General features: G+C 42.0%; 1 protein-coding gene across 1 annotated transcript in view; it reads right to left on the bottom strand.

Annotated features, from left to right (window-relative positions):
* The window catches only part of scaf8 (SR-related CTD-associated factor 8), a 110316-nt gene extending 95879 nt beyond the window's left edge, over positions 1-14437 (bottom strand). The window contains exons 1-2 of the mRNA XM_055639985.1: positions 14216-14437; positions 3645-3728 (exon numbers count right to left, since the gene is read on the bottom strand). Of these exons, the coding sequence (XP_055495960.1) occupies positions 3645-3728; positions 14216-14245 (114 nt within the window). The 5' untranslated portion in view covers positions 14246-14437. The remainder of the gene's footprint in view (positions 1-3644; positions 3729-14215) is intronic.
* Positions 14438-21221: the final 6784 nt, after the last annotated feature.

Below are 21221 nucleotides of genomic sequence, written 5' to 3'. Positions count from 1 at the left end.
ACTCTGGTTTACAGAAAAAAGACACAATGTGCTGGAAAAACCCAGCAGGTCACGCAGCACCTCTGGAGGTCATGAACAGGCAAAGCTTTGGGTTGGGACCCTTCTAGAGACTGATTACAGTTGGGGAAGGCTGGAAGAGAGGTGGGGGCAGGACAAAGCCAGGCAGGTGAAAGGTGGATACAGTTAAGGGTTGTTTGATTGGTTGATGGTTGGACAAAGGCCAGTGATGAAAAGATAAAAGGCTGTGTGTACATCTTCGCTCAGTCTGCCTGGAACTACCTATCTCCCAGTTGCTAAACACTTTAATTCTCCTTCCCAAACTGACCTTTCTGTCCTAGGTCTCCTCCATTGTCAGTGAGGCTAAACGCAAATTGGAGGAACAGCATCTCATACTTTGCTTGGGTAGCTCAGTGGTATGAATATTGATTTATCGAACTCGAAGTAACCCTGGCATTCCCACTCTCTCCATTCCTCCCCATCCAAGTCGCACCAGCTTCTTTTTTTGCCCAACAAACGGCTAACAATGTTTCCTTTACTATTGTTACTTTTTTGCATATGTTCTATATCTCTGTACATCATCGTCTATATCTCGTTTCCCTCTCCCGTGACTCAGTCTGAAGAAGGGTTTTGACCCAAAACGTCATCCATTCCTTCTCTCCAGAGATGCTGCCTGTCCCGCTGAGTTACTCCAGCATTTTGTGTCTATTTTCGTTTTAAACCAGCATCTGCAGTTCCTTCCTTCCTTCACATCCTGCCCATTAGAAAAATGTTGGCCAGCTGAAGGACTGGTTGCATCGTGGCCTGGTTGGGCAACTTCAATGTCCAGAGGGAAAAAAAGTTGTGACCTCTGCCCAGTCCATCACCGGCTTTGACCTCCCTATCGTCGAAGGGATCTATCGTAGTCAATGCCTCGAAAAGGCAGCCAAAATCATCAAGGACCCACACCATACTGGTCACACACTCATCTCACCATTGCCATCAGGAAGAAGGTACAGGAGCCTGAAAACTGTAACATCCAGGTTCAGGAACAGCTTCTTACCCACAGCCATCAGGCTATTGAACACAACAAATAAGCTCTGAACTGCAAAAGACTATATTATTATTTGTTATTTATACTATATTTGTTATTTATTGAACTCTTCTTTTTTCCCCCCCGTTATGTACAATGTTTACATATTCACATATTCTGTTGTGCTGCAGCAAGTAAGAATTTCATTGTCCCGTGCGGAACATATGACAATATAACACTCTTGACTATAATGTCAACTCATTCAGATTTCCACAACTGCATGGAAAATGATCAGTATCTGATATCATCACAAATGACTACATGCTGCCCCCTTTGATTTTACACCTTGGCCCACAGACGGTTCCAGGTTATACTGAACTGGGGCAAATACATTTTGTACCTGGCCCCTCACCTTTCCATCCACCTCGACCGAGGGATAAGATTTATATGCAATTGGACAGAAAGGTGTTGTTTAGGAATAGTCAGCACTTCTTTGTGCGTGGGTGATTCTCTCCTCAATTTTGTGAGGAAGTAATCGATAAGATGTAGGCAGGGTGGTAGACATAGTGTATATGGAAGGCAGCAAGGTTTTTGATGTTTCTGCATGGTAGGGCTACTCTGGAAGGTTATGGGTGATCTTGCTAATCAGATAGATAATAGGCTTGATGGTAGGAAGCACAGGGTGACATGCAAAATATCATTTTTCAGTCTGCAGGCCTATAATTAGAAATAAGCTATATATAGGCGATATCATAGACAGTGAAGAAGGTTATTAGGAATTGCAGTGGGATTTTGATCAGCTTTGTAAGTGGACCAAGGAATAACAATTACAGTTTAATTCAGATTAGGGAAAAGTAGTGGATTTTGGGGCATCAAACCAGGGTAGGCCTTTCACAAGTACACAAAAAAGCTGGAGAAACTCAGCGGGTGCAGCAGCATCTATGGAGCGAAGGAAATAGGTAACGTTTCGGGCCGAAACCCTTCTTCAGACTTTCACAGAATGGTGGGGCCTGGGGAGTATTAGAAGCATAGAAAATAGGTGCAGGAGGAGGCCATTCGGCCCTTCGAGCCAGCACCGCCATTCATTGTGATCATGGCTGATCGTCCCCAATCAATAATCCGTGCCTGCCTTCTCCCCATATCCCTTGATTCCACTAGCCCCTAAAGCTCTATCTAACTCTCTCTTAAATCCATCCAGTGATTTGGCCCTCACTACCCTCTGTGGCAGGGAATTCCACAAACTCACAACTCTCTGGCCAAAAAAGTTTTTTCTCATCTCAGTCTTAAATGGCTTTCCCTTTTTTTCCTAAGACTGTGGCCCCTGGTCTGGACTCGCCCAACAGTGGGAAATTTTTTCCTGCATCTAGCTTGTCCAGTCCTTTTATAATCCAGGTCATAGTTGCTCTGGGGAATATAATAGAGCAAAGTGATCAAGGACTGCAGGTACATAGTTCCTTGAAAGTGGGATCGCAGATAGATGGGGTGGTCAAAAAAGACATTTGGCACACTGGCCTTCATCATTCAGAGTATTGACTATAGAAGTTGGGAAGTCATGTTGCAGTTATACAATATGTTCAGGCACATTTAGAAAATTGTGTTTAGTTTTGGTCATCATGTTATAGGAAAGATGGTGTCAAGCTGGAATGGGTGCGGAGAAGATTTACAAGAGTGTTGCCAGGACTCGAGGGCCTGAGCTATACGGAGAGGTTGACCAGGCTAGGATTTATTCCTTGGAGTGCAGGAGGTTGAGGAGTGATTATACAAAATCTGGAGAGGAATGCGGCCCGTAACCCAAAATCATCTGGCCCGCAGGCGTATTTTTCCCCCCGTAATTATCCGGCCCTCAGACTTCCGTCATCTCTGGTACCTCCCGGGCCTGAGGCCCTGATGATGCAAGGAGACTAGCGCTGCCGGCCGCAATAGCGGAGCCGTCGAGCAGCGCCGAGTTCTGTCTGTACCGCATCTTGCGCAAAACCACCAGCACGGCCACGCACCCTCTGTGTCTGGGCTTCACTGTCGGGATCGGGGTTGTCAATAAGCTGGGGACGAGTGAGTGTGAGTATTTGAGCCACCGCCTTCAGGACAGAGCCAGGGCAATCATAGGTGCTTCATGATCGCGAGTGCCCGTAACTAGGGGCCAGTGCTACGGGTGGCTCCTCGAAGGGGCGGGATCTATGTGAACATGTGATTTGTTGCCTGCCATCCGGAGTGGGATCCATGTGTACACGTCATAGATGTGGCCCGCCATCCACTCACAGACATGTGGCCTGGCCCCTATGCAGAACAAGGTTGCCGAACCTGGTTTAAGTTCAGGGGGGATTTAATAGGAACCTGAGGGGTAACTTTATTTTATACAAAGGGTGGTGGGAGTATGGAATGAGCTGCCAGAGGAGGTAGTTGAACCAGGTACTATCACAACATTTAAGAAGCATTTAGATAGGTGAAATGATAGGTTTAGAGGGATATGGGCCAAACGCAGGCAGGTAGGACTAGTGCAGATGGGGGATGTTGGTCGGTGTGGGCAGGTTGAGCTAAAGGACCTATTTCTACACCGTATGACTGTGATAGTAAATTATATCGTATTATTTTTTTCAAAGAAAATTATAGAACAAAATTATACAATTTTTAAATTTACCTTAATCGACTTGATAGCAGACTTGGTCACCTGGTTCATTTTAGCCCTGGAGATAGGTGGTTTATACTCATTTAAGGAGTACAACTAAAAAGAAAGAATAACATTTAAGAATTGGAAAATGAATATTTCACCAAATAAATTAACATTTTGATACTGATGCTTTCAAAACATTACATTACTCGGCCGTTCTTAAATTTTAAGCAAGCAGAAACAGGAAAAAAAATAAGTACAGCTGGTAACTGAGACCAATATTTAACATACTCCGTGCCCAAATGATAAGATCGCACGGAAGAAAAAGGCATGATGTTAAACCAACTGCCAATGCAGAATAACCTTTGACAGATTAATAATATTTACGTGTAAAGCAAGAGCAACTATTATTAGTTTCTATGTTACTGAATCAAATTTATTTTCATTCTTTTGTTTCCACTTTTAGTAGGTGCAAGGTAAATTATGAAAACAAGGGCAAAGGAGACTATGTTTAATGGCAAGAGAAATGATGACAATAATTCAACCTCACTGCTTTAGTTTTTTCAAGCCATCCTTCTTCCTCCATAACAAACAACATTTTTGAAAATATGTGCTTTTAACATGTAGAAACAGATGGACAAGTTAAATATCCAATTTTTCCAGGTAATGATAGCACTAAAATATCCTTTAATGCTAAATTCCAACGAGAAGCAGATATTACCAGATTCCATAGATCACGCTTTTAAACGGAGGACAGACTGTAAATAGCAAAAATCTCTCCAGATATTTAAAAAAATCTGTATTGCACGCAGAACACCATACTTCATCCAAAAAGGTGAACTGGTGATCCTAAATCTCTTACAATTGCACGTGTATATGCATGGATGGCACTGGATACATTTCCTGTCAATGGGTGTAGGTCAACATCCCATTGGTCCCTTCTGGCACTTAAATTATTATTTTTTAATGGTGTTCCAAATAGACTATTCTCATTTTGTAAACTGGAATGGCAATCTACATTTTGCTGCTCGTTGTATCAAAATTTTGAATTTACATCGATTCATATTTTTACATAACATTTAAACTCTCAATGTATCCAACTAAAGTCCAGATCTTTCAAGTCACCTTTGTACAGTCTGCATGCCAATACATACAAATACATGCATTTAAGAATCCCATCTATCACTATGTACTTTCCTAGCCAATGAATTCACATTAAACAAAACTCAAACTCAGGACATGGACCTGCTGATGAAGAAAGATTCTAAGGGGAGTAGGAGGCAACCGTGGCTGACAAGAGAAGTTAGGGATATAATAAAACTAACAGAAAAGATGTAGAACACAGCAAAGAGTAGCCGGAAGCCAGAGGATTGGGAAACTTTCATAAGACAACAGAAGGAAACAAAATGGGCAATACGGGCTGAAAAGATGAAGTATGAAGGGAAGCTGGCCAGGAATATAAAAGAGGACAGTAAAAGCTCCTTTAGATATGTTAAGTGAAAAAGAGTAGCAAAGTCAAATGTGGGTCCCATGAAGGCAGACATGGGTGAAATTATTATGGGGAACAAGGAAATGGCAGAAAGGTTGAACAGGTACTTCGGATCTGTCTTCACTAAGGAAGACACAAACAATCTCCCAGAAGTACTGGAGGACAGAGGATCTAAGGGGGCCTAGGAACTGAATGAAATTTTCATTATGCGAGAAATAGTATTGGGTAGGCTAATGGGACTGAAGGATGATATATCCCTGGGACCTGATGTACTGCATCTCAGGGTCCTCAGGGAGGTGGCTCTAGAAATAGTGGATGCGTTGGTGATCATTTGCCAATGTTCAATAGATTCAAGATCAGTTCCTGTGGATTGGAGGAAAGCTAATGTTATCCCACTTTTCAAGAAAGGAGCGAGAGAGAAAACGGAGAATTACAGACCAGTTAGCCTGACTTCGGTGGTGGGAAAGATGCTGGAGTCAATTATTAAAGAGGTAATAATGGGGCATTTGGATAGAAGTAAAAGGATTAGTCCAAGTCAGCATGGATTTATGAAAGGAAAATCATGCTTGACTAATCTTCTGGAATTTTATGAGGATGTGACAAGTAAATTGGATGAAGGGGAGCCAGTGGATGTAGTGTATCTAGACTTTCAGAAAGTCTTTGATAAGGTCCAGCACAGGAGACTGGTGACTAAAATTAGAGCACATGGTATTGGGGGTCGTGTGTTGACGTGGATAGAAAATTGGTTGGCAGACAGGAAGCAAAGAGTAGGAGTGAACGAGTCCTTTTCAGAATGGCAGGCAATAGCGAGTGGAGTGCCGCAAGGCTCGGTGTTGGGGCCGCAACTGTTTACCATATATATTAATGATTTGGAAGAGGGAATTAGTAGCAACACTGCAGGTTTGTGGATGACATAAAGCTGGGTGGCAGTGAGAACTGTGAAGAGGATGTTAGGAGGTTGCGGGGTGACCTGGACAGGTCGAGTGAGTGGGCTGATGCAGTATGATAAAGATAAATGTGATGTTATTCACTATGGTGGCAAAAACAAGGGGGCAGATTATTATCTCAATGGGGTTAGGTTAGGTAAGGGGGAGGCACAGCGAGACCTGGGTGTCCTTGTACACCGGTCACTGAAAGTTGGCGTGCAGGTACAACAGGTAGTAAAGAAAGCTAATGAAATGTTGGCCTTCTTAACAAGAGGATTTCAGTATAGGAGTAGAGAGGTTCTTCTGCAGTTGTATAGGGCTCTGGTGAAACCACATCTGGAGTATTGCGTACAGTTTTGGTCTCTTAATTTGAGGAAGGACATCCTTGTGATTGAGGCAGTGCAGCGTAGGTTCACGAGATGGATCCCTCGGATGGCGGGACTGTCATATGAGGAAAGATTGAAAAGACTAGGCTTGTATTCACTGGAGTTTAGAAGGATGAGAGGGTATCTTATAGAAACATAAAATTATAAAAGGACTGGACAAGCTAGATGCAGGAAATATGTTCCAAATGTTGGGCGAGTCCAGAACCAGGGGCCACAATCTTAGAATAAAGGGGACGCCATTTAAGACTGAGGTGAGAAAAAACATTTTTACCCAGAGAGCTGTGAATTTGTGGAATTCCCATGCCACAGAGGGCAGTGAAGGCCAAATCACTGGATGGATTTAAGAAGGCAGGCACGGGTTATTGATTGGGGACGATCAGCCATGATCGCAATGAATGGCGGTGCTGGCTCGAAGGGCTGAATGGCCTCCTCCTGCACCTATTTTCTATGTTTCTACTCGGGATTTCTTTCTGCACCACTGAGAATAATTTACCGATTGTTCATGAAATCGGACAACATGGCTGTTCCACTGGCCTATATTGTCATTATACTTTAAAAGTGCATTGAGATGCACAGAGAAGTGGAACAATGCTCTCCAAAGACATCTTGGATTCCCTTTTGATATGTTGCTTTGAATTAAAGTAATGGTTTACTGTGATATTTTCTCAAAAACATTAATTTCAGAAAAAAAGTGCTGGGGGCACCCAGCACGTTAGGCAGCATCTGTAAAATGAATGGACAGATGTTTTGTGTCGGGTCACTTCAGAAATTCCCTCCATAGATGCTGTATGACCTGCTGAGTTTCTCCAGCACAATTTGTTCAAAATTCCAGCATCAGCAGTTTCAACCTTAATTTCAGGTTATTATATTGATCAATTACAACATGCCAAGGCAGCATACCAACACATTAAGACAATGAATCGCATAAAACAAATTTCCTTAAAAATGCCAGACTGTGCATGTGTGGTAGAGGAATTTTCAGAAACACCGAATTAGAGGGGACATCTGACAGTGGAAGTTATTGGTGAACCTCATGGCAACACACAGATTAAAACAGAAAGAGTTTACAGCTCATGTAGGTTAAGGTGAGCCGATAACTCAAGTTCTAAAAAGTATCAAGATTTTTCAGTGCATTGGAAATATGTCCTTGAATCAAAGATTAAGACCAGATTAGCAATGAACCATATTAGTCAATTGTTGAATTAAGATGGCAGCCAGACAACAGTGACCATAATATAACACAATTTCACACAAGCAAGGGAGATTAATGGATCACAATCCAAGATTTTAAATATAGTTAAGGCAGATTAAGCAGGATGAAACAGGAACTGACCACAGCAAACTAGCTAGAAAGTAGAATCAATGGATAAAGTAAATAATAATTAATATAAGGCTCAATGACCTTTGATACAACACAAGGCCAGGTCCACTTAAATGTCACTGTTTACTGAGGAAATTAATCAGCTACTAAATATAAATTTTAAAAGCAGGCAGATGGACAATTAACACACCTTTTTTACTTTAAAAAAAAAAGTAGAATAAATTATTGGAACCATGAACCCATAAGTCAAAATGGATGGCAGGAAAGATAACAGAATCTTTCTTCAAATAAACTGAAAAACATCTTGATCAACAGTTTTCAAAAGGGAAGATCAAGTTTGATCTAATATTTAAAAGTAAAAAAACATGGACAGAGATAATGTGGCACCTTAATATGTATTGGATTTTTGATAAGAACATATCAATAGCAGCAGTAATGCATATGAACAGGCCCTTGGCCCATAATGTCCGTGCCGAAGATGATGTCAGATTCAAATAATCTCCTCTGCCTGCATGTGATCCATATCCCTACGCATTCACGTGCCTAAAAGTCTCTTTAATGTCACTATCAGAAAAAAAACATGCCCTTCTCACCTTAAAGAAATGCCTTCTGATCTTTGACAATTCCATCTTAGACAAAGGGTTCTGACCATCTCCCTTATCTACACAGCTCTCCGATGTTCCACAAAAAAACAATCCAAGTGTGTCAAAAGTCTCCATATAGCTAATGCCCTCTAATCTAGGCAGCTTTCCAGTAAACCTCTTGTGCACTCTCCAAAGCCACCACATGCTTTCTGTAGTCGGCGACTAGAAATGTACACAATACTCCAAATTCAGTGGTACCAAATACCTGGGCAACCACTCTCAAGGTATTATGTATCTGCACTGCTAGATCCCTCTAGTCTACACTACCCACGGCCCACGCATTCAATGTGAAGATCCTATCCTGGTTTGGCTTCCCAAAATGCAGCACCACATACTTATCTGCATTAAACTCCCATCAACCATTCCTCAGTCCACATGCCCCAGAGCTGCCAAGTTTTGTCAGAGCATTTCAGTATTCTAGTACCTGAAAATCAGTATTTTGCTGAGGAAATCGGTATTTTTACGCAGTGCCATTTTGCTGAAAACATGTTTTTTTAATGTGAGGTCATAACCATGTAAGAGTACAAGAATGCATAACTTTGCTACCAATTGACATGTCTTCTACATACTTTACTTGACAGCGCATTCATTGCCATCTCTTTGTATATTTCTGTTTGAACGGCTGCTTCCTGCTTTTAGCACCAGATGATAATGCAGAAGCCATTTTGGAAGCCTCCCTCTCCCTCCTTCCTCCCTTTCCCTCCCTCTCTCTCTCTCTCTTTCCCTCCCTTTTTTTCTCCCTACCTCCCCGAACAGTCTGTGACCCATAGCGTTATGTGTAAAGGCAATAGCGCTCCAGCTGGTAGCGCTACAATTAGAACCCATTGCGCTGTTCATTTAAATTCCCACACGCTAAATTGACAGCGTTGTTTAAACCTGGAGCGGGACAGGCAGATCAAAGCTTACAAAAATAATCATCCAGATCTTGAAATTTAAAATACTAATAGATTTAATCTGCTATAATTTTTAGAGTTACAATATAACTTTATATCCTTGCATTTTTTTTAAGCAGCAAGATGAAACAGGAAAAAATCCGTATTTTACAAAGCAAACCCATACATCCGTATTCTTATTGCATTTCCGTACAAAATACGGAATATCCGTACTACGTGGCAGCTCTGATCAACATTCTGCTGTAATTCTTGGTAACCATTTTTACTATCTACAAATGGTCTCTACTGTAGACTCCAGACAAATCTGTACATAATCCTAAAAGGGCAAAATATTTAATTGTAATAACCCTTGACAATAGGAAAGACGATACAAAAGTGAAATGAATGCACATTAAAACTATGTTTCAGAATAAAATACTCTTGCCAAATAGCAAGTTTGTATCAGTCTTCACAATAATGAGGGTAAAGGAAATACGACGGATGTTGAGAAGATGTTGCCAGGACTAGAGGGTCTGGGCTATAGGGAGGTTGAGTAGGCTGGGACTCTACTCCTTGGGAGTACAGGAGGATGAGGAGTGATCTTATAGAGGTGTATAAAATCATGAGAGGGATAGATGCCCAGAGTAGGTGATTCTAGGACCAAAGGACATAGGTTTAAGGTGAAGGGGGAAAGATTTAATAGGAATCCAAGGGGGTAACTTCTTCACACAAAGGGTGGGGGGTGTATGGAACAAGCTGCCAGAGGAGGTAGTTGGGTTGGGACTATCTCAGCATTTAAGAAACAGTTCGACAGGTACATGAATAGGACAAGTTTGGGGGGGGGGGGGGGGGGGGGGGAGGGGATATAGACTAAACGCAGGCAGTTTGGACTAGTGTAGGTGAGACATGTTGTGGGCAGATTGGGTCACAAGGGCCTGTTTCCACACTGTATCACTCTATGACACTAATAATAACAGCAATGGGAGTAAAGAAACTAAACAGATTAAATAAGCTTAACTGGTATAGAAAAACCTATAAGATAGGCAATCTGCAGGACTCCTGGTTTCTATCACAATGAGAAAGGTAGAAATAAGTCTCACAATTCAAGAAGCATACTACCTAATAGAAGTTGACATTTTACCATTCCTTATTAAGAAAGGAAAGGACAGAAAAAAAGGAAATTGTAGGCCTATGGCCTGCTAGTAGTCATTGTAGTTACCTTTGGGAAATTGGACAAATCAGAGTGAGCATGGATTCTGTTTACATATTCGACTGAAACTTATGAACATTGAATTTACAAATTATATAGATTTTATGAATTTTATTTAGATGGATTGTCATCGCGTGAAATAATTCTTAAGTGTAAAAGATGAGGACCATGGGGGCATTTAAGAATTGAAAGTATAGAGAAAATATATATCTTCCAGTAGAAATTGTTAAAAGAGTACAGCATTAAATTTCCACAGCAATGGGACAGCTGATAGAGCTGCTGCCTCATAGCTTCAGAGACCCAGGTTCAATCCTGACCCTGGGTATTGTCTGTGTGGAGTTTGCACGTTCTCCTTGTGACCACGTGGATTTCCCCCAGATGCTCTGATTTCCTCCCAGATCCCAAAGATGCTTGCATTTGTAGGTTAATTGGGCCTTGTAACATTGCCTGGTATGTGGAAAATAGATGCTACGGTGGAATAACATAGAAACAGTGTGAACGGGTGGTCGGCATGGTCTCAATGGGCCGAAGGGCATGTTTCCATGCTGTATCTCTAAACTAAACAAGACTATCTTGAGATGGTGCAAAAGAGTGAATCTTTCTATCTGCCTTGCATATCAAAATGCTGACATTGGATCACCTGCAATTTTTAAAACTAAGTTACTGATGCAAGGGTATTACAGTGATTGCACTTAACTTGTGGTGAGGATGAATAGCCTATATTAATGGTCTTAATTAGATACCATGTGACACACTTCCTGGAGACAGGGGGGTAAAATAATATCAAGTCATAGCATTCTCGTGAGTCCCAAAACTTGGTTTTGTGCAGGCACAGCTTATCACCAGTTTGACTACTTGGATACTTTATAAACTTTAATACCGCAGTAAATACCAATGTCCATTTTTTTTTAATGCTGCTATCTTTATCCCTTTAATTTTCTCAGTGTGAAAATTCAAATTAGACCAGAGGTCAGAAACGATAGCGACATTTAAGAGGCTTTTGAATAGGCACATGATCAGATAGAACATGACCTGTTTATGTGATATTTCATCCAATTTTAGTTGAAAAACCATATAAAATGAAATTGCTAGATCAACATAAGTAACCTGAAGGATTAAGGTTACTACCATGTGTCAATCAAACATCCACACTTCTTGGAAATCTGCATATGTACAACTTGTTTTGTTTAGAATAACCTTTTTCATAAATCACTCAACTGTACTCAGAAATGTTGACTAGGTCAGTACAAAGAATCAATGATATATTTGTACAAGAACACTGCCAAAAGTTAACATCTCCAGATTTCAATAATAAAACTACTCTTCCTAGAAGTCAAAAGGATTCTAAGACCAAAGTAAAACAAACAAGGAATAAATGTGCTCCATACGTACCAATGAAAGCATCATGAATGGAGAATGACCATCAGGAATATGAAAGTTGAACACCTGTTGCAACATTTACAGATATGTCCCTCTGATAGGTGGCAGGGTGGTGGAAAGTTGTATATAAGACTATTGTCGATGGTCACATCTCATACTTTCAAGATCACAGGTGCACTAAGTGGTGTACCTGTTTAATAGTATGTGATATAGAATAAAGCAACAAATCTCATCACACTGCTGAGAAAAGGATCCATTTTATTCCCTTTGGATTATACCACAAGTCTCAAAAGTTTCTGATGTTTTGCAGCACGCTTTTAGTGAGATTTTTGCTTAGGTTAATCATTCAACTATGTATGGATACTACAAAAGAGGGCATGCATGTACAATTAAATATAGAAAAATTGATAATCTAGCACTCAATTGTTCAGAAATCCTGATTATCTGACACAAAATAAAAGTGTGCTTGTGTAAGGGCTGCACAGCGGTAGAGTTGCTGCCTTACAGCGTCAGGGACCAGGGTTCAATCCCGACTATGGGTGCTGTCTGTACAGAGTTCATACATTCTCCCCGTGACCGCGTGGGTTTCCTGAGACCTTCAGTTTCCTCCTACTCCAAAGACGTGCAGGTTTGTAGAATAATTGGCTTGGTATAAGTGTAAATTGGTCCTTGTGGGTAGGATGGCGTTAACGTGTGGGGATCGCTGATCGGTGTGGGCCTGTTCCGCACTGTATTAATGTAAAACTAAACTATTAATGGAGTAAAATCCAATATGCCAGAATATCTGCTAATCCCAACTATTTTAGTTCCAAGGGTACTGGTGTATCAATTTTACTGTCCCTCACTCTTCTTTCTACCAGATGTCATCAATTCCTAGTACTGATTGAAAGGATCACACATTCAACTGGAGTAACTCATGAGAATCCCTAAATACTGTTAATGTTTGGTGCCCAAACTTTAGATTGAAAAAGCACATTCTATATTTTCTGCAAAGTGTTTTATTAAAGTTGTCAATCTGTGCAGAACACTACACCAGATTCTCTATGATTCATGCCGTGCAGATATTTTTTGGCCATGACCTTTTGGGTTGGACACCAATTTGCAATCCCTGCCTTGCACTTATGGGTAAGTTTTAAATATTTGGCAATCCCGTTCATGATAATGGACATGGCCCGTGTAGAATAAATAAGCAATCTTGTTGACTTTAGGGAGAAAACCATGTAAAGATTAAGTTTTTAAATTAAACTTTGAAATATCCCCAAGACAGTACTATCCTTATGGACTTCTTGACATTAATTCCAGGTGCTTATGTTGTTAAACCTCCGTATTTAAATTGTGTTATTTTGACAAGTATCTTACATCTAACGTTTAGATCTGCTACACATCCAACTGAGAACACAAAACAGGCCCGTTAATTTTAGCCACTAAGTTGTTTGTAAACATGAGACCCCGTCAACATTTTAATCATTGTGATAAAAGTCTAATGTTCAGTCCTGATGGTTTGATTACAGTAAAACGATCCATCCTTTTCCATTCATACTTTGGGGTTTTTTTTAGTCCAAGTAATTGTAGATGAATCTTTAGAGCTCTGACATAGTTCCTCTGTATAAAGTCCAGTAAAACTTTTGTTTGATTTTCAAAAAAAAAAGCAGCGCCGTCAAGTATTAGAAATTATTATTTTTTTAAAAGAACCCGTTGAAAATGCGAGTTAAAAAAAACAACCCGTGGCAATTACGGGATGGAGATGGAGGCCGCGGGTTAACGAGAGCATGGCTTGAGGCCGCATTGCTCGATGACTCTGCACATCCAGGGTGGAGATGTGGGGGGGCAGCGGCCGCCTGTGGCTGGTGGAGGGGCGGGCAAGGAGCTACTCCAGGCCGCCGTCTGTGGCTGGTGGAGGGGCGGGCAAGGAGCCTCTAGAGCCAGGCCGCCCTGTCCCCCTCCAGCCCGCCGCCTGTCCCTGATCCCACGTCAACGAGGCGGACAACGGTCGGCTCCAGGCCGCCCTCACTCCTCCAGCCCCCCCGCCCCGCCGCCCATAGACGGCGGTGCGGGCAACGAGCCTCCCCCAGGCCGCCCTCTCCCCCTCCCCCCCCCACCGCGGCCGGGCCGGGCCCCGCCGCCACCGTGTAGGCCGCAAGCAGCAGCGGAGTTTCCGTTAGAGGAGCCCGGGGGATGGTGAGGGGGAAGGCCCGGTTTCTTCACCCTCCGCCGAGGCCCGGCTCCACCGCACCGATGTACCGTGATGGTGATCTCCGCCCCCCCCCCACCCCCCACCCACCGAGCGGGCGATGGTGATGGTGATGGCGGCGCCCGCCCGCTCGCCAACCGTCACCTCTCCCCCCACAAACAACAACTGCGGCTCACACCGACCTCGTTATTAAAGGCTTTGACGGCCTCCATGGCTCGACGCTGCTGTCCCCTCGCCTGAGAGAGGAGGGTGGGGGTGGGGGGGGGGGAGGAGGAGGTGATGGAGATGGGGAAGGTGGTGGAGGTTTGCGTCGGAGTCAGACTGGGTGACGGCGGCGGCAGCGCTTCTCCCTCATGGCGGCGGCGGCGGCGGCGGCGTTGGTGCAGCTGCAGTGAGACAACATGGCGGCGGCGGCGGCAGCGCACACACACACACACACACACACACACACACACACACAGCGGACAATCACTGCGCCCACAGCGACACCTGCTGGCCAGCGGCCGCCACAGCCACAGCCGCCCACCCCCCACACACACACACACACACAGGCTGTGGTGAAGCCGCCCCCACATACACACACAGCGGCCGGCCGGCCCGACACTCAACGGCACAGGCCGCAGGAGAGAAAATGATGTGTGTGCAGCCAGGAACTGCAGCTGCTGGGATACACCGAAGGTAGACAGTCCAGACACAACATGCTGCTGGAGTAACTCGGCGGAGACGGGTATTAATAATGGAGCACGAAAGTTACATTTGTCATATGAAGAAAGACTGGATAGACTTGGTTTATACTCTCTAGAATTTAGGAGATTGAGAGGGGATCTTATAGAAACTTACAAAATTCTTAAGGGGTTGGACAGGCTAGATGCAGGAAGATTGTTCCCGATGTTAGGGAAGTCCAGGACAAGGGGTCACAGCTTAAGGATAAGGGGGAAATCCTTTAAAAATCGAGATGAGAAGAACTTTTTTCACACAGAGAGTGGTGAATCTCTGGAACTCTCTGCCACAGAGGGTAGTTGAGGCCACAGTTCATTGGCTATATTTAAGAGGGAGTTAGATGTGGCCCTTGTGGCCAAGGGGATCAGAGGGTATGGAGAGAAGGCAGGTACGGGATACTGAGTTGGATGATCAGCCATGATCATATTGAATGGCGGTGCAGGCTCGAAGGGCCGAATGGCCTACTCCTGCACCTAATTTCTATGTTTCTATGTTTCTATGTCATTCTTCTTCTGGTCCAGTCCACACACAAGATCAGCCAGAGCTGAACACACTTCTCAGCATCTGCATACAATTATACGTCTGAAGAAGGGTTTCGGCCCGAAACGTTACCTATTTCCTTCGCTCCATAGATGCTGCTGAACCCGCTGAGTTTCTCCAGCATTTTTGCGTAACTACAATTATACTTCTTGTGCGTGGTGGTGGAAAGCTTGGTGGAAACAGGGCCGCGACGTGAACGCTCTTTCCTTGACCCCCAATTTGTGTTGTATGGAAACATAGAAAACAGATGCAGGAGGAGGCCATTTGGCCCTTTGAGCCAGCACCGCCATTCATTGTGATCATGGCTGATCATCCACAATCAGTAACCCATGCCTGCCTGCCTCCCCATATCCCTTGATTCCACTAGTCCCAAGACCTCTATCCAACTCTTTTAAATGCATCCAGTGAATTGGCCTCCACTGCCTTCTGTGGCAGAGAATTCCAGAGATTCACAACTTTCTGGGTTACACTGAGAATCATATGGGCTAGCCACAGCCAGACATAAAAACAGCTTTTTTCCCCACGAGCAGTAGCTCTACTCAACAGCCAATAGTCTGTAGCCTCCTTGTGCTCTGGTATTTTATTTCAATAGACAATAGGTGCAGGAGTAGGCCATTCAGCCCTTCCAGCCAACACGGCCATTCACAGTGATCATGGCTGATCATCCACAATTAGTTCCTGCCTTCTCACCATATCCTCTGACTGCTATCTTTCATTCATTCTTCACATGTTTAAATTATTTTTTATTTGTCTACCGTATATCTTGTTATCCTTGCGAGCAAAGCACCAAGGCAAATTCCTTGTATGTATACATACTTGGCTAATAACATTTATTAAATTCAATTTATTCAAAATCACTTAAATGGAACTGAGTTTCAGGGGCAGAGTGCAAAATATAATTGTTACCACAGTGTTGCAAAGCAAATGTGGATCTCCAGACAGAAAACATAAGATTTCACCACGCTAGGTAAGTAGGGAAGGAATATAGTGCTGATCTGCTGCTATCAAAGGAGTATTATTGTGGTTTGATATCATTCCATAATGTTGGTTTTGGAGCTTCCTAATTTATCTCTGAAACATAGACGGAGAAGTGTGGTGGTGAATAGTGAATTTCTACAAAGCTTGTCCTAATGTTTACTATAAACTGCAGAAACCATTTGGAAAAACTCATCTATGCACCTTGTGATTTGCTGGCATGAAGAAAAGTGAGGAGAGACATGTGGCAAGCCATTGCCATTTAACAGTATTTTCACACATCCTTCACACTCAGAATATTGGGAAAATTGTGAGTTCTATCACAGAAATTCATCCATATATTACATCCTTCATGTGCTGATATTCTTGAATTGCACAATATTATCCCCCCCCCCCACCCACTTTGCCAGTATTGATTCATTGAAAGAGCAGTCCAACTTATTACACTATTAATTATTCCTTCGCTGGGGTGCTTGCAAATTCTAATTCTACTTTTAACATTACTATTAAACCGTTCCACTGCTTTTTTCAGAGAATCCTTTCCAGATAATCACAATATATTACATTAATAATTTTGATTAATTTCTCAATTTTCCCCCCCCATTAACTAAAAACTCTACTTCTTGTTTACCAACCATTCTGCTTATGGATGTAATTTCTCCTAATCTGATTTATCAGAATCCAAACCGTTCTGAAGAAGGGTCTCGACTCGAAACGTCACCCATTCCTTCTGTGTAGAGATGCTTGCCTGTCCCGCTGAGTTACTCCAGCACTTTGTGGCCATCTTCGGTCCAAGTCTTTCCTAACTTGGAAGACCTCTATTTGATCCCAGTTTAACAGTCTTGGACTTGATAATGATGCCAGGTGATCTGATCTTTCCAATAATTGATTTCCTTCAGCCATTCTACCATTTTGACAAATTTCTGGCACCCTTTGGAATATCTGAATAATTGTTTACTCAGTGAAAAATATGAAGAAAATTGTGTATGATTTGCTTAAATTAACTTGAGTTTAAATGCTTCCAGTTTGATCCAACAAAGGTTTCAAATGATAAAATAATTATGCAGGACAGATATGGAGAACTTATATGCCATAATGCAAGACATTGGAGCACAAAGTCACAACTAGGCCTGTTCACACAAACAACAAAGAAAATCTGGAACTCTGCCCCAAAAAACAGTAGATACTGATTTAACTTTTTTTTCTTTAGCAAGTAAGCATATCAAGGATTAAAAGTATATAAACTGAGTTGTAGAGCAGATAATTCTATAAAATATGGAGCCGCCTCATGAGCTGAGGGGCTCACTCCCTTTTCTCAGTATTAATTTAATCAATACTTAGCAGATTATGAAGACATTACATTGGAAATTTGCAATGGCCTTATGGTTGCTGGAATGTCCCACATTAGTACTTTTATCTTGCCGGTAAAATGTATTTTGCTCTGCTTATTCCTGGAAGTGCAAGATGATAAAGGGACAAGTTATTTGAGGCCTGAGAATGACCGGACCATTAAAGAATATTTTGAAACGAAGAGGTTTAAGGGTTGAGAGAAGAATAGAGAAATGTTGCAGGAAGAAATATGGTGAACTTTCGTCAACTGAAAAAGTGGGAAATTTAAAAGATTGAATTGAGAAAACGATAAAGCAACTAAAAAGAAAATATATATATATATTATTATTATTAGTTGGTTATTTTTTAAAGCTATTAGTTACATTAATTAATTCCACAATTTTAATCCATCTCTTTCTGATCTGGAAAGGTTAAAGGGGGGGTGGGGTGCTTTCTGGAATGCTAGTATGGGTGTTGTGGGCTGAAGGGACTGGTTTCCAGAGGGCTAGTGTGAATATTGTGGGCCAAATGGATTCTTGAGGTGGCAGCTCAGTGACTCAAGCCTGTTGTGCTGGCAGCTCACTCAATCACGGCTGGTGGGCTGGCAGCTCACTCACGGCAATTCCTTGAAATTCCATTTCAAGCAGGGTGCAAGGCCACCAAATTTAAGTGCAGTTTTCTTACCACTTCAAGCAGGGTGCAAGGCCACTAAAGACAGCGAGTCATGACCTCTCCCTCCTCCATCTTGCAGAGACTGAGCCACGCCCACACTTCTGGGTTTTATAGTCCCTCCCCCTCCCACCAGAAGGGGTGTGGCCTTCATGGCATGATTTACAGGAGAGAGAATCTCAACTTTTTTTTTAAAACACTAATAGCTCTTATTTGTGATCGATGGGAAAAATCCTAGGCACGTGATGAACGGAGGGGAAATCGGAGTTAGATGACCAAATATCACAGCCGTACGTGGTAGCATTTTTTCTAAAATCAATATAAAGCGCAAACAGGAAGTGGTCAAGATTAGACTTAATTATATAGAAGGCACGGCAACTTTAGTATTTCCAAACCAAAGGCAAGGCAACTTTAGCATTTCCAAACCAAAGGCAACACAGCTTTAGTATTTCCAAACCAAAGGTAACACTGCTTTAGCATTTCCAAATTATATTTTCAAACCACATTAAGGGCACTGACAGGTCAGTAAAACCACACAGTTTAGTAGACATGTGTTCAGTGTTATTCACTGCTGAGACTGAGAGACGTGACCCTCTCACTCCCCCATCTTGCAGAGACTGAATGAGGCACTCAACACTTCTGGGTTTTATAGTCCCTCCGGAAGGGGCATGGCCGTCAGGAGAGAGAATCTCAACATTTTTTAAACAATAATAACTCTTTTATTTTTAATCGATGGGAAAAATCCTCTTGTCCTGCGCAGTGAAGGGGGACTCCGAGTAAGATGGCCAAAAATCACAGCCGTAAGAGGCAGCGTTTTTTTCTAAAATCAAATTACGGAACAACAGGAAGTGGTCAAGATCAGACTTTTTGTAATATAGATATGGTTCTGCAACAAATGGGCACGATCTTTTCAGCCGTGCTATTGAATAATTTACAAGCTATTATTGGTATGCTAAATGAACTATTTGGAAAGGTCTGGATGTTTCCACAAGTGGGTTGGAAGTCATTTCATAGTTCTTATGTCAAGTATGGGCCAACAGCATAATAGATAAAGATTGTGAAAAACACAAAATGCTTTATCGTTGCAAATATTGACAATGTTATAGCCCTGTCCCACTGTACGAGTTCATTGAAGTCATCGCGAGTTTGCCCTGATTCGAACTCAGAGATTTATGGTAATGTCCGCTAGTCGGTACTCGGGACTCTCGTGGACATTTTTCAACATGTTGAAAAATCTTCACAAGTCTTCCCGAGCTTACCGCATTTCCCAAGTACCTGCCGTTAGTGTTACGAGCCGCTAAGAGACGTCCCCGAGCTCCGACGTAGCCGCTACGTTAATTCCACGAGTTTGATTTTTTTTTTAAACTCGGGAGAGCACTTGAATGAACTCGTACAGTGGGACAGGGCTTTAAAGCTGTTAAAGTGTTTTTGATCATATTAATTTCCAATTATTCATCGGTCTTTATTGTTCTAACGCATACATTTTGTATTGATCAATAAAAATGTATTGGTCTTAAGCTCCTGAATGAGTATTAGTAAAGTCTGCAAACAATCATTACGAAATCAATCTTTTATTAACAATACTCCAATACTACATTTTGCTTTACAGCGATTTAACACTATTGTCGATATTGTGAATATAAGTTAGCAGTAACAGTATCAGCTCCAATTGAAGGTAAACACATACATATTAAACACTTATATAGCAGAGCTGTGATTAGAATGTCAGTGAATGGTTGTTACAGGCAAATGACATGCCTTATTAATTCTGCTTGTACGGTTAAAAATATCCAGTGGTGCAATTATCAATTTAAACTTGACTGGTATTTTGGAAAGTATTTTGAACTTCACAATGTAATATAAAGTTCAGCTAGTCACACACCACTAATAGAGGAGTCAAAAATAACCTGAAGTGGTCAATTCAGAATAACGTACCATTAAATAATAGAAAAGCTTAGCTACACATCTACTTGATATCTGTGTAGGAAGGAACTGCAGATGCCGGTTTAAACCAAAGATAGACACAAAATGGAGTCACTTTTCAGGGAGAGACTGAACAAGGGTCTCGGCCCAAAACGTCACCCATTCCTTCTCACCAGAGATGTTGCCTGTCCCGCCCCAGCATTTTGTGTTCTACTAGGTATCTGTTCCATGTGAAATCCAACATCCACGTTGCATCTCTAAACTAAACTAAACGAACATCTACTCTCAGCTAAAGGAGGAAATGGTATATTTTAAGGACGGGCAGAATAAGAGGAGTTGGAAGTGTGCATGCTTTATAATTAGAGATTCTTGTTAATGTATCTATATGCTTGAATCTTAATTGTTGTGCTGTGGAGAAGAAAGGGATGCATGTGGGATCACACTCAGGGGAATAGAGAGAAGTGGGATGAGTTTTTACATCGCGAGAGGACCCCAGACACTTTGACTGTAAGATATCAGAACTATATAACACAATTGTTGATTTTTTGGTTACTAGTGTTTGCCAAACTTCTCCATAAAACACAGAGGGTTGAAGAACATTTTTTCTGATCTTTCTTCATTGAAATAGCTAAAATTTGTGGTTTAAATATGAATCCAAATGCCTCTCTAAACTTTCAACGATGCAATGAAGGGCACCTTCAAGCACATCGTATATTCACTATATTCTGCACTTTTCACCATTTATTTATTACACCACTCAACACTGGGGCTTGTATTAAATTAGATTTGCTCTACGGTCACTCTTTGCCCTTTGATGGCACACGTTGTATTTAAAAAAATACTATGTACGTCTATGTACAGTCGCGATGCCTATCAGATATTTTCCCAGGGTGCTCTCTGCCTCTGTTAACCTACTGGTATTCAGACGATAGTCACAAAATTCTGGAGTAACTCAGCGGGTCAGACAGCATCTCTGGAGAAAAGGAATAGCTGACATTTTGGATCGAGATCCTTCTTCAGTATTCAGAAGTA

Source organism: Leucoraja erinacea, chromosome 8 (genome assembly GCF_028641065.1).
Source record: "Leucoraja erinacea ecotype New England chromosome 8, Leri_hhj_1, whole genome shotgun sequence".
Classification (NCBI taxonomy): domain Eukaryota; kingdom Metazoa; phylum Chordata; class Chondrichthyes; order Rajiformes; family Rajidae; genus Leucoraja; species Leucoraja erinaceus.
Note: the sequence above shows the minus strand (reverse complement) of the source record. Positions and strands in the feature narration are given on the sequence as shown.